Source organism: Coturnix japonica, chromosome 1 (genome assembly GCF_054131305.1).
Source record: "Coturnix japonica strain WE chromosome 1, WE-NBRP24, whole genome shotgun sequence".
NCBI lineage: Eukaryota > Metazoa > Chordata > Aves > Galliformes > Phasianidae > Coturnix > Coturnix japonica.
The window spans coordinates 34,108,954-34,122,534 of record NC_140663.1 but is presented as its reverse complement, the minus strand read 5'-3'; the positions used below and the strand labels follow the sequence as shown (position 1 = coordinate 34,122,534).

General features: G+C 40.0%; 1 protein-coding gene across 12 annotated transcripts in view; it reads left to right on the top strand.

Annotated features, from left to right (window-relative positions):
* Positions 1-13,550, top strand: part of OSBPL8 (oxysterol binding protein like 8) — a 73,181-nt gene extending 59,631 nt beyond the window's left edge. For all 12 annotated transcript variants that reach the window (XM_085537207.1, XM_085537213.1, XM_085537200.1 and 9 more), the window contains 14 exons: positions 275-509; positions 2,136-2,320; positions 2,897-2,978; positions 3,539-3,637; positions 4,098-4,194; positions 4,559-4,657; positions 5,457-5,554; positions 6,464-6,553; positions 7,090-7,226; positions 7,490-7,675; positions 8,753-8,840; positions 9,236-9,338; positions 9,870-9,975; positions 10,236-13,550. In XM_085537207.1, coding sequence (XP_085393333.1) covers positions 275-509; positions 2,136-2,320; positions 2,897-2,978; positions 3,539-3,637; positions 4,098-4,194; positions 4,559-4,657; positions 5,457-5,554; positions 6,464-6,553; positions 7,090-7,226; positions 7,490-7,675; positions 8,753-8,840; positions 9,236-9,338; positions 9,870-9,975; positions 10,236-10,371 — 1,741 coding nt within the window. In that variant the 3' untranslated portion in view covers positions 10,372-13,550. The remainder of the gene's footprint in view (positions 1-274; positions 510-2,135; positions 2,321-2,896; positions 2,979-3,538; positions 3,638-4,097; positions 4,195-4,558; positions 4,658-5,456; positions 5,555-6,463; positions 6,554-7,089; positions 7,227-7,489; positions 7,676-8,752; positions 8,841-9,235; positions 9,339-9,869; positions 9,976-10,235) is intronic.
* Positions 13,551-13,581: the final 31 nt, after the last annotated feature.

Genomic DNA, 13,581 nt, shown 5'->3' with positions numbered 1-13,581 from the left:
TTGGTGTCTAGTCCCTTCCTTACCTCATTAGCCATGGTTAGAGAATATAGTAGTTAAATATAAATGCAAAGTAAATTTGGTACGCTTAACAGTTCAATGACAACACCACATCCTGTATATTTCCACTGAAGCAAGTTCAACTTTGCTGCCAGAGCAAGGTTCACACCAGCACTTAATTCTAAGGGTTATTGTGGGGTTTTTTGTGAGGATTTTGTGTGGAAACGTGAAATCATAGTGTGAAGCTGAAGATTCATTTAGCTTTTATCTTTTGTAGGTTAAATGACAGTGAAATCGAAAGGCATCACTTTAAAGACCAAGATATGTACTCTGATAAATCTGATAAGGAAAATGATCATGAACATGATGAATCTGATAATGACGGATTGGGAAAAAGTGAAGAAAGTGATAGTGACACTTCAGAGCGACAAGATGACTCTTACGTTGATCCAGAGCCAATTGATATCAAAGAAACAACTTACTTAGAACAAAGTCATGAAGAACTTGGAGAGGTAGAAGTACTTTTTATGTAGTGAGCGAGTCACTTGCTGAATGTAAAGGTGGTACTTCAGAGGATGTACTGTGTTAGACAGCTGCCTTACAGGACTGACTTTCACATTATTAGTAATGTTGAGAGGGAAAAAAATTGTCCATCCATGTTCTGCTCTGCTACACCGCTTCTGTGCTTCTGAAAGATAAGTTCATAGGATCACAAGGTTGGAAAAGACCTACAAGATCATCTAGTTCAACCATCCTCCCATTATCATTGAATACTGCCGGGGACAGCAACTCCACCACCTCCCTGGGCAGCCATTCCAGTGCCTGACCACACTCTGAGAGAAAAAGTTTTTCCTTATGTCCAATCTAAACCTCTCTGGTACAACTTGCGGCCATTTCCTTGGGCCCTGTTTGTTTCCTGGCAGAAGAGGCCAAACCCCTCCTCATCACAGCCTCCCTTCAGGAAGTTGTAATACACAATGAGGTCTCCCCTGAGCCTCCTCCAGACTGAACAATCCCAGCTCCCTCAGCCGCTCCTCATAAGACTTGTGCTCCAGACCCCTCACCAGTTTCATTGCCCTTCTCTGGACATGTTCCAGGGCCTCAATGTATTTCCTGTAAAGAGGGTCCCAAAACTGAACACAGTACTCGAGATATGGCCTCACCAGAGCTGAGTACAGGGGGATGATTACCTCCCTGCTCCTGCTGCCCACACTATTTCTAATACAGGCCAGGAAGCCATTGGCCTTCTTTGCCACCTGGGCACACTGTCGGCTCATGTTCAGCTGAACATCAGCCAATACCCCCATGTCCCTTTCCTCTTCACATTAATCCAGCCACTCCACCCCAAGCCTGTAGAGTTGCATGGGGTTCATGTGGTCAAAGTACTTGAGTACAAGCTCAGCACTTGGCCTTGTTGAACCTCATCCCATTAACCTCAGCCCAGCAATCCAGCTTAACTTGATCCATCTGAAGGGCCTCCCTACCCTCAGGCAGATCAACACCACCTCCTAACTTGGTGTCATCTGCAAAGAAGCTGATAAAGAGAATGATCTCTTTGTTAAAGATTATTTGGGGTGTTTCTCAGAGAGAAGGCACTTACTCTAAAAGGACCACCTGCAGCAGAAGTTGACCATGAATGCCTTTCTTCTTGTTACTAAATCTGTTTTTTTTTTTTATTAAATTGTTCTGTTTTTTTTTTTCTTCAAGTAAAAATTTTCAAGTTGAAGATTTTTGTTCAATCTGGCACCTCTTTTTCTAATGCAAGAGAGAAGTTAAGCAGTGCTGGGCTTTGCAGAATTCTGTGGAAGACTTGATATGTTTTCAGTGTTCAGATTGCATTTTATTATGATAAGGAAGAATCTCTCTGCTTTTCTTTGCCCAAAAGAAGCACATTGAGGTGTTATTCTGTTTTAGGGTTGAAAAAAATAGAAATGCAGTTTTTAATGCTGAATAGTAGATACAGTATCATATATTAAATATATAATGTAAGTATATTAAAAGAAGTTTTATATCTCTTCCTCTGAGTGTTCCATTTTGTGCATATGTTTTCTGTTTTTATGGCATCATCAGAATGTTTTGAAACAGTTCAAGGTTTATTTTCTTCCTCCTTTCTGTAAGCAGTTTGTTATTTATCTCAGGCAGGGGAGGCTGCTCAGACAGAAGTAGTGTCTGAAGAAAACAAAAGTTTGATCTGGACGCTTCTGAAGCAAGTCCGTCCAGGAATGGACTTATCCAAGGTTGTATTGCCTACGTTTATCTTGGAGCCTCGTTCTTTCCTTGACAAGCTCTCTGATTACTACTACCATGCAGACTTCCTATCCGAGTGAGTCAATCCTATCGCTGGTTTTCTTTCCTTATATTTTTTTAAGCTAAAATAAGTAAGATACTGAAGTCTTTGTTGTTTGATCTGGTTCTCTTGAACAGCATAATAGAATGCATAGTCAGAATGCTTGTCTGACTGTGTATCAGTCATCAAATATTCTTACTTTCTGAAAATTATCAGCCTAAGAGCTCACTGGTATGTCTCAAAGTCTGTCCCCTCTTAATACTTTAATAGCAATTGTGTTGCAAACGTTTCTGTTGCAGCTTTTAGGAAATGGTTAAAAGGCTTCTCAAGATGTAAGAAAACTAGTTTGTTTCTACCTTCTTCTTTTGGCTGCGTATTTATAATGGCAGAAGAGCAAGAGTTAGGCTTTTTAAAAAAATATTAAATAGTGTTTTGGTTTAGAATGTATTTACCTGCTCAAAGAAAGTACACAAAGAAAGTTTTACAATACTGAGAATCCCAAAACTTCTGTGTAAGTCAGCTCCTAGATATAAGATATATAACAACAATTGGCAGCGTCTTATAATCGAAACAGTGCTGACATTCAGTCTGTGCTTTCTGCTTGTTTCACAGAGCTGCTCTTGAAGAGAATGCTTACAACCGCATGAAAAAAGTAGTGAAGTGGTATTTGTCTGGATTCTACAAAAAGCCAAAGGTGTCTTTTTACTCATTATTTTGTCTTTGTTTTGGAAGTTGTGTCTCGTTTGGGGGCTTAGGAATGTGCTGGAGTTTTTGTTTCATTATGTTGTTATGCATTTTTTTTCTAAAGCAAGGTTAAGTTTTCATTATTTATATAAATCTATCGTAGATCTTTATGGTCCCTGGCCACGCTTAAAGTAGGCAGTGCACAACTGCTTTTTGCCCTTGAAGTAGAAATGTAACTAAACATTACACAAAGTTGGGCAATATCTTTGTTTACTGTTCTTCAGTGACACCTTAACCTATTTGGAGGAGTAAAATTTCCACTACTTCCATTAGCTTTAAACTCAATATTCTTTACAAGCAGCTCGATGGGAAATAGTATTTCAAGATGATATTGCTTACTGCTTCTTGAGCATAATATTCAAGTGATGAAATTGAGGCAATGTGCTTTGGCATGTGCATTATGCTTGATTGCTTTTTTTTCCCTCCTCTGTCTTTCAGTGACAGACTGATAAAATATGCTGCGTTCTCTACATGCACCGTATGGTTACTTTCTGTTTTGTTTCTATTCAGGGACTAAAAAAGCCGTACAATCCTATACTTGGTGAGACTTTCCGCTGTATGTGGATTCATCCAAGGACAAACAGCAAGACTTTCTACATTGCAGAACAGGTACCTGCCATAACCAGCATGAATGTTTTTAAGAATAATAAACGTGCTAGATAAACAATATGGCAGTGCTAGAAAATGTATTTGCATGTAGGTGTGGTATCCTGAGAACTCTCCTAAGTATAGTTCTTAGAAAGACAGAGGTGTCTCAGCATTTTTGTTCTGCCTTCCTCCAGTGAAAGTCAGATACTAGTTTTTTTTAACTGGTGTAATTCAGTGAAAATGTTTGTTTGATCTTTATCTCTGAGGATTAAAGTTGTGTTTGGACGGAGCTGTCAGATGTACAGTTTGAATTATGGGTGGTCCTGTGTGGAGTCAGATCCCTGTGGGTTCCTTCTAACGTGGGATATCCTAAGATTCTGTGATCTCATGGATTAATTGTATTCTGTTCTGTGTAACGTGAATTTTGCATTCTGTCTTTATTAGAGCAAGGATTATTTCACATTGCTTGTTTTTTCAATAGGTATCTCATCATCCCCCAATATCTGCCTTCTACGTTAGCAACCGCAAGGACGGTTTTTGCCTTAGTGGTAGCATTCTGGCCAAATCCAAATTCTATGGTAAGTGACGTTTTGGGAGTTCGGAGGGCTGTATTATTTTTTGGCTGTGCTTTTATTGAGGAGTGTAAAATCAGTGCAAGAGGGCTGTGTCTTGATGGAAAAAAGGCTTTTAGAAGGATCAGGGTTTGGATCATTGTATCACAGTTGTTTTATAAAGCTTTTACTTCTGGTCTTCAGATTTTAATGTCTCGTGTACAGTACATTTTAATTTTTGTTTGGAGATGCTGTGATTATAGTGGCTTTGTTAGGCGAGATAGATTTCAATGCTGGATGTGATAATCTTCATTCCATTTCTTGGTTATTAGGAGATGTCGACTGTTGTCTTGCAGGCTGTGAAATGTGTTTCTCTGTGTTTGAATTCCAGGGAATTCATTATCTGCCATACTGGATGGAGAAGGACGGCTGACATTCCTAAACAGAGGAGAAGATTATGTCATGACTATGCCATATGCTCATTGCAAAGGTAGAGTTCATTCTTCTGAATATACTGTTGTTGAATTTAAGCTTGATATCTGAGTAAGTGTTTCTGAACAAAGCAGCATTGGTGGTTACTTTTTATATGACTTTGGAGACAGAAATAAGGCTTAACAAGTAATAAGTACCTAGCATGTATACATACATACAAAACAAGCAGGAAGAAGAACTAGAATGACTAGTGATGCTGATACAGAGAGAGAAAGATGGAAGAATATGCATGGAAGGGAAAATGTACATGCTGGAAAACATATTTCCACAGGCATCCATTATATGTGAAATACACTCAGTGTCTCAAATGCTGGATTGCATGGGAAAGACTGTGATTGTAGGAAACATGAGTTATCAACCTTTTTGCTCCCAAAAGTCTTTAGAGAGGTGATCAGTGTTGTCATGTATTGGTTGTACGATTGTCTTCACTGTATCTGTTGGAGTGAAGTTGTTTTCCTATTGAAACTAGATTTCCTGCTTAGGTAATTCATTTGGATGTTCTTGTTTTGGTTTAGGTTACCTTGTTGGGCAGAAAAATCGTGTTCATGGTTAGGAAAGGTCATCTAAAGAGAGAATAAGTGGTGCTATTTCCTGCTCCTTTGCAAAAGATTTCTGGCCAGTAATCAATACAACCTTCAGACCTGTCCCATCGGTGTAAATGTTGAACACTTCACTCACTATTGCTTTCTTTTTGTGCTCTGGCACAGATGTGTTTACCCCAGGAATTGTGCCAAAAGAGTTTAGGTTTTCTTTTGTCTTGTCCAGTTATAAATTCTCATGTTGGCTCTTTCTTGCAGGAATTCTTTATGGCACAATGACCTTGGAGCTTGGGGGAACGGTCAACATCACCTGTGAAAAAACTGGCTACAGTGCTACAATTGAATTCAAGCTAAAGGTCAGTCAGTGCTGTGAGCGGACCTGAGAATGAGCACGCTGATATTAAAATGTGTATATTATCAGATCATACCATAAATACAATCTAGCAATTGGTGATTAGAACAAAAAAAAAAAAAATAGGAACAGAGGACAGTATAATTCCTTTTTTATTTAATGTGATGTATTTAATAAACCTTTAAACAGAGGTAATAGAAGGGTTATAGCTAACATTCAGGTCGGTTTAATGTCCAGCATTGAAGAGCAGTTACGTGTACTATTTTTTGCAGCCGTCTGTGCTATAGAAGCACTCACCAGATGCAAAGGCTAAACAAAAGGTTTCTCAGTTCTGTATAAATGGCTGAAAATGTCCCTGCTGTCTCTGAGACAAACTGATTTAAAGCTAAAGAGTCAGTAGGGAAAATTGTGCGTGTGGAGAGAAACTGTATTCAGCTAAGACTGTAGGGGAAAATTAAAAGTTAGGCTGTATCAATTGAAGTTTCACCTCTTCAGCACATGTGTAGACTATGGAAAAGGCTGAAGAAAAGTTCTTGCTGTCATCTTTCTTGTTGTTTTTTACAAGAGTTAATCTCTAGTAACAGAGGCCTTGGCCAAGGGGTGAGATTAGCATAGCAGAGGACAATTTCCTTCAAGGTATCATCATATCACTCACATATCATCATGTTTTCTACATTATTTGCCCTTTTCAAATTCCTTAGCCAATCGTAATAATTTTGATCAGCAAAGCTCTTGAGAAAATACAGAGAACAATTTATTTGTGGCACTGTTAGGCAGAGGTTGTAATACCGAAAGCATTCAGGGCTGTTCACATCAGATTTCATAAATGCATTTTATTTCGTAACACTCAACATATGTGCAAATGTATTTTGTTATTAAAATAAACATGGAAGCTTTTCTTTTTATTTTGCAGCCATTTTTAGGTAACAACGACAGCGTTAATCAAATATCAGGGAAAATTAAGCTTGGCAAAGAAGTTCTGGCTATTCTGGAGGGCCACTGGGTAAGTAGTGAGTATTGAGTAAATTCTGAGTTAAAAGAGGTGAAAATAGGACCTAGTTACAAAAAAGGCTGTTAATAAACAGGAGTTGAGTAAATGCCATTTTCAGTGAGGTGTCTTTTTGTAGCTGAACAGTCCTCACGAATGACTTTAGAGTCAATGTACTGTTGTTGTTGAGTATGTTTGGGTAGTTCCTGATGAGAATACTACTAGCTTTATAAAACGTTCTAGTACATATGTTAATACTTTGAGGAATTGTTGTGGCTCCAGCACAAAACACTTAAATTGGTTGTAGTTCTGATGAGATGACACTGGCACCCTTGTTTGACAACAGTGGTCCCATTTCCTCCCTATAATGAGTTAGAACCAGAGTAGAATGCAGAAATTGAATCTTGGAATTAGCATGTGTAGTTATTCTTGACTGTGAATCTGAAATATTTTTATTATTATTTTTTTACAAAAGTAGTTGTTATTCATTCAGTTTGCATTATTGTTTGTGCCACATTACGGTTAGGATCACTAGATTATGTGTGTTACAGGACAGTGAAGTTACTATTAGGGACAAGAAGACTGATGTTTCAGAGACGTTCTGGAACCCAACTTCTGATATCAAGCAGCGTAGATTGCCGAGATACACTGTGAAGTTTGAAGAACAAGATGACTTTGAGTCAGAGAAGTAAGTGCCCATTAGAAGCACACATGATTATTCTGATAATATAGAACTCATTATCTTCTCCAAATTGTGACATTAGCCAGTAGCTGATGGTTTTGTTACCTCCTGTGTTTGCTAATATTGACCTGCATGGCAAGAAAGTGGTACTGTTAAATGCAGGCTCACCATTTAGAGGCCTTATGACCTCTACTAAGCCTATAATTAGAGAAATGTGTTCAATCATTTTTATAACCAGATTGCTACTCTTGATATTGCTTGTTTGTCAGGCTTTGGCAACAAGTGACTAAAGCAATAAATAATAAAGACCAAACAGAAGCTACTCAAGAGAAATACGTTTTGGAGGAAGCTCAGAGGAAGAGTGCCAAAGAGAGGAAACTTAAGGGTGAAGAGTGGACGTGCAAGCTGTTCGATCAGGATTCAGTCACGGGAGAATGGCACTACAGATACGCCGAGTGAGTGCTGGAATGCTTATAACAAAACTGCTAGTTGAATTACTAAAGCAGGAAACTATGTTTCAAGCACTTATTCCAATGGACTTTTCCTGTGTTTCGGTTTGTTTGGTTGTTTTTTTTTTCCCTATTTGTGGTTATGTGTGTCTGCAGATTTGTACTTTATTCCAGAGCTTTCTCAGACATGGCACTTTGGGATGCAGTGTGTGTATTTTCTGTGTCCTTGAAGTTCTACCATTCAAGTATGTGCCACAGAAGTGTTACTGTGTGTTAGAAAGCAGTCTGTGTTGTTAGTTGTCATTGGAAGGACTTTCTGATTCCTTTTATGAATGTGAGGCCAGCTCACCACCTGGTCTGCATGAAGAGCAGAGGATTTTATACTTACTATGAAAAATGTGCTTGGTGAAACACAGCATATGTTAAGGTATCTGAATTAGATACCTGGATTGTGATTTTGAGAGACCTTTGGGAGAGGAGTGCCTTGTTCTTATCCAGTTACCCTAGACAGCATTTAACTCAAGCCACATTAAGCTGTGAATGCAGGTGTACGTTCACAACATCCAAAACAGCCACAGATGTTCTAAAAAAAGACATGCCAGAAGAAGTGAAAGAAAATCCATGCTTAATCTGCACTCATTAAGGATGTGCATAATAATGATCTTCATGCTGCTGACTTGTGCTTTCTGTCTTGGAAAGGCTGTGCTTAGTGGGAATGTCTGTTTTTACCTTTGGCAACTTGTCATTCTCTAATGAGAGATGTCCTTTGCTTGGTATTTTTCATTTTAGATCAACTTGCATTTGGAAAAGCACTGTTAAAAATCTGAAGGAGCAAACTGTACGTTGCTCGTTACTGCCACATGAAACCATTGCAGGTTACCATTAGCCACTTTGGAATGAAAGCAGTTTTGAGGCTCCTGGATCTCACGGTTTTTCAGGCTATATGTAGACATTTGGATTGCTTTTTCAATGTCTGATTTCTATACAGGGAGAAAGATTGTTAGCCTGTCCATGCGGAATAGTTTCTGAGCAATAAAATACTTCAACTCAGTGATACTAATAATCGGTGTTCATTTTGTCTAGTACCAGGCCGTGGGACCCTTTGAATGATATGATTCAGTTTGAAAAAGATGGCACAATCCAAACTAAAGTTCGGCATCGCACACCAATGGTATGTTCTGGTTTTGTTAGTAGGTTCGGCAAGCTCCAGGGACTTGGGTTTATTGTGCTGTGTGTATGAAGGGCCTCAAAGCATGGGGAAGATACCCTGCAAAAATGTAGATTCCCCAGTCCATAGTCCTTCGCTTCTGTAATGCATCCCGACTGGTGGAGTTCACTTAATTGACTAAGAACGTAAAATAACACAAACTTAAATTCAACAGTTGTACACAGTTTTCCCTTAAATGGGAAGATGTGCAAACTTTGGGTTGGTTTTGTGTTAAAAACAATAAAAATCTTGATTTGGAATTTAGTGAGGTACCGTGCTGTTAGCTGTTACTGACAGGACACGCTGCTTTGCTGCAGGTCTGCTTCTGCTGCAGTAATCCATGTGGTTTTCAATTGCAGGTTAGTGTTCCAAAAATCAAACGAAAACCAACCAGCCAGAAGAAAGGGGAGTGTGGTTTCTCATCCCCTGAGCCTGATAATCAAGATTCCTCTGGGAGTGAAGGTAGGAGAAGATATGCTTACATTCAAACATAACTGTGTGCCTCCGGTGGCGCAAGTGGTAGAAGTGCCGCTCTGCTACACAGAGGCTCGAATCCTGGGGGTTGGACTCGATGATCTCTAAGGTCCCTTCCAACCCGCATGAGACTGTGATACTGTGACTCTGTGTGATATAAGAAATTTACTTAAGTTATTTGGTCGCACATATTATTATTTCCAGATGTTTGCATTACAAAGGCATGTTTTAGATAGCGCTTCAGTATGGAGCATGTTCTCTATTAAGTGTGTAGAGGCAGATTTTAGTTGTTTGAGACCGTCTGCAAGAATTAAATACCTTGAGAGTTTTAAGGTATTCCTAAAGCTTAACTTGCTTTCCTTCTGTGCTCCAGTAACTTTGTAATAAAACTTTAGTTTTCAATAGAAACTCACCTAGAAAACTCCCACCTTGTTTTTGCAAGCTTGTCATACTACTGTGTTCCATTTTGGATTGAGGACTTCCTTCAGTGAATTACACTCATCTTTTCTATTTTTCTAGCGCAACTTATGAAGCACAATACAAGAATAAGGAAAAAGGGAGCAGACCTTGGTGAACTGCAGAGTGCCATTGAATCTATAAAGGAAACACAAGAAGACATTAAGAGGTAGTACTAAATACAAGATGGTTTAAAGTGATTAAGAGAATACTGGTTGCCCAGCTGCTTTGGGGGCTGGTGTGTATCTTCCTCCTTTTCATGCCATGTTGTCTTTGAAAACCAGGTCAGCTCTCCTCCTTCTAAATGTTAGTTACTTATCAGTATTACATAATTTCCTCAAAGTTTGTGCTCTGTGGGGAGCCCCAGCAAACTGGAAATGTCAGATTGTGTGGATGGTGATTTACACGATGTTATTCTGTGTCTTACAGGGACATAATGGCTCTGAGAAATCGAGTCACTTCTAATTCCCCACCTGTGGACAACCAGTTTTTGCAGCTGAAGCACTATATCTTCATTGTAATCCTGGTTCTGCTACAGCTTATCATCAATTTCTTATTCAAATAGGAAGCATGAACAAGGGCCTTTCTGAACTGGAATGATCAGACTCTTACTGGGGACCATATTTTAAGTTGGACTTTAAATGATGCAATATTATCTAAAAGAGCCTTGTAGCAACAACTTGCAGAACTTTTTGCCTCAGAGTCCATGGTTCGGAATCATCCTCCCGTCTACCCAGTTGAAGTAAGAATCGTGTAAGTGCCAGTACACTCTTGCTCCTGGTGTGTGCCTCTGTCTCAGACATACAGCATCAGCCTTGTGTTTTGTATTACCATGCTGTACTGATGAATCTTCACCACAGAATAGATACATTCACAGTTCAGAGGTCAGGCGCTGTAGGTTGGACCTGATTCCCGTTTTGGTAGTGTAATAAACAAGCAGACTTTGTTACATTTAAACTTACCATTTTTGTAACAAAGTAACTTTTAAAGTAGCCAGGCTCACCAACATTGTTTTGTAAATGGCGTTGGGTGTTTGGATGTGAGCTTTTATTTAAGGTCAAATGAAAACATTGTTATACAAAGGTCAGGGCTGGTAGGAACTGGCGAGTACAAAGCTGAAGTCTCTGGGAATTCTGCAGTTTTCTGTCCTTGGTTTGTTTTGGCAGCATGACAGTTAATGTCCTGAATTACCACAGCGGCTTATGAGCCAGTTTTATTTTATTGTATAGTTTAAAACTTCAGGTTCTTCACAGAAACATTCCTGCATCTGCTGTACAGAGCATGTTTTTAATAGCATGGCATATGGGAAGGTGTTGTCTTTGTACACTCGCACTCATGAACTGCAAATACTGAGGCTTTAGGGTTTGTTTTTTTAAGTCTTGATAAATCTGACGGTCCTGAGTTTATACTGGGGTCCGGCTGCGTCTCAGTACGAAGGCAGCTACCAATGCCAGGGATCTTTCTTACTTCAGGAACAAAATGTGAAGGTGGAAAGTTGGGCTTAGTGTATAGCATGAGCTGAGCTTCCCATAGGAGAGACCATGTGGGACAGAATTTGGCCACTGTCAGCAGGTCACCTGCAAATGAAAATGTGTGTTTACAAGGGAAATGGCTTCAGAAATGGTGGGATGGCTAACGAAACAAAAATAAGAACAAAGGATCATGAAGCAGTTTGTTACATTCACAGTATATAGATGCTACCTGAGTAATCAGAGCAACTATTCATTATCTGCAGCCACACCAAGTCATGTGAACTTGAAATCTGGAGTTAAAACCAGGGCTTGTGATGTTTTGTTGGAAGAACAACATGCATGTACAGAACTCACAGAATTTCAGCTAGGAAAGTGGTACCGGTGTTGATCTGGTGAAGTCCTCCCGGCAGTCAAGCCTTTCCATGTATATCTGTCAAGCCAAAAAGTAGCCGTAGTATTTATTGTAAAGCTACTTTCAGCAACCCAGACGGGACAGCAGGAAGATGGGAGATGCAACACTAAACTATAGCCAAGTTTGTTTTCGTTGGATTCTCTCTGAAATCAAATGGAAAGTTTGGAGCTGCCGTGGCCCTGGGCAGCCTCAATAACTGTGCAGGTGATCTCACCTTCTGTTCTGCATCAGTCTTGTCCAGCATTTGGTGAACATTCTATTTACTTAAAGGTAGTCAGGCTCATTTGTTCCCATGGCTGACATCTTCACAGCACATCACTTTCTGTTTCATCTTACCCCTTCTTTGGACCTCAGCTACGTGGAAGTTCACTGCTTTAAGCAGTCACTTCAGCTTGTTCCTTACAGCTTCGTACTAGCGTAGGTTCTGGAATCAGTTTTTGCAATGTGGACTCTATCATGAGATATATGATGAGGTGGAAAGTTCCTTACTGTTAAGTTTTGTGTCCCTGAGTTAAGTCTCCAACAGAAGCTGTTTGCCATATATAAAATGGCATGAGAAAAGCAGAATACTATAGTATTAATTTAATCCACTCGGCATGGAATTGGGCCATTCGTTACAGTGTTCAAATGTCAAAGTTTCATCTGTCTTAATGATCCATTACAGGTTCCTAAGCATACGCTGTGTGTGGGAGTAATATGAAAGGAAACAAGTAAGGTAAAAATAAAATCACAATTTGAGCAATAACTTTAATCCCCTAAAATAGCTCTGCTAAATTCGTGGTGCTGAAACTCTTGACTGACAGCGACAAGCTTTTTATCTGCCTTGTAAATGGAAATGTCCTTCTGCTCTTTTGTTTTGACTTTAATCCTTCTGTTTAAGATCAGTCTCTAACACAGACTGCATGTATTTTTACGTGCACTGTTCATGGGTTTGACCCGGCCGGTGTCGGGCAACATCAGACTAAACCAGTGTTCCATATCTGCAGTCAGCGTGTGGCTGATGTTGAATGTGGAATACCTAATGCTGAGCCCTGTGTGAGTTGTAGAACACACTGTACAGCTTGCAGATGTGTGAGGGCTGTAGCTTCCCAGTTTTTATGATTAAACAGCACTTGTTTTCACATTTGATTTAGAGATCTGGAGGGGGTGGTTGTTTTTTCTTGTACAGGAGACACGGTCAGAAATTGTTGCCATGTGGTTTTATTGTATTGTTTTCAGATGCACTCTAAGCCTTTAATTTGCCATTAGGTACTGATTGCCCCAGCTAGGTGCACATGGCCTAGGTTAACAGAGCAATTGTGAGGTGCCATAGGGCACCGTTTCAACAGCAGACGATGTGCATTTCACATCTGGGTGTCTTTTAAAGACGAGGCGTTGCTGAGGGCAAAGCCTGCTTTCCCCTCCAGTTTAACCTGGTCAAGAGATGATCTCATAGGTCTTCCTTCCAAATGTGATAATGGTGGTTTCTCTTGCTCTCCTCTTTGTTTGCCGCCCTCCTGTGCCTTTGGGATTTCCTTTACTTCTTATTTTCCCAGCCTGGTGTTTATGGAGCGGACTCTTGGTTCCATGTGTAGAGTGTTTTCTTAAGAAGCTGTTACTTCACCTGTGTATGTAAATAACGGATAACAGGGGTTCTGTACATCTGGACGTTTTATCGGGTTTTAAGGGTACCCTCCGAGCAGGTTGAAGCTTTGTAAGAACAGTGCCTTCCCGAGGGGTTTCGTGCAACACGTTCCCGGACACGGTTTGTCAAGTTTTGTGCCATATGTAACACCCGACCTTTCGTCAAGGCTTGCGTGTTTGAAACTAGCTCCCCTGCTGCGCCCGACCCTCCGGTTACAAATAAAGACCTAAACCACACTTGGGACAGCGTTTCTTGGGGCCGGGGCCG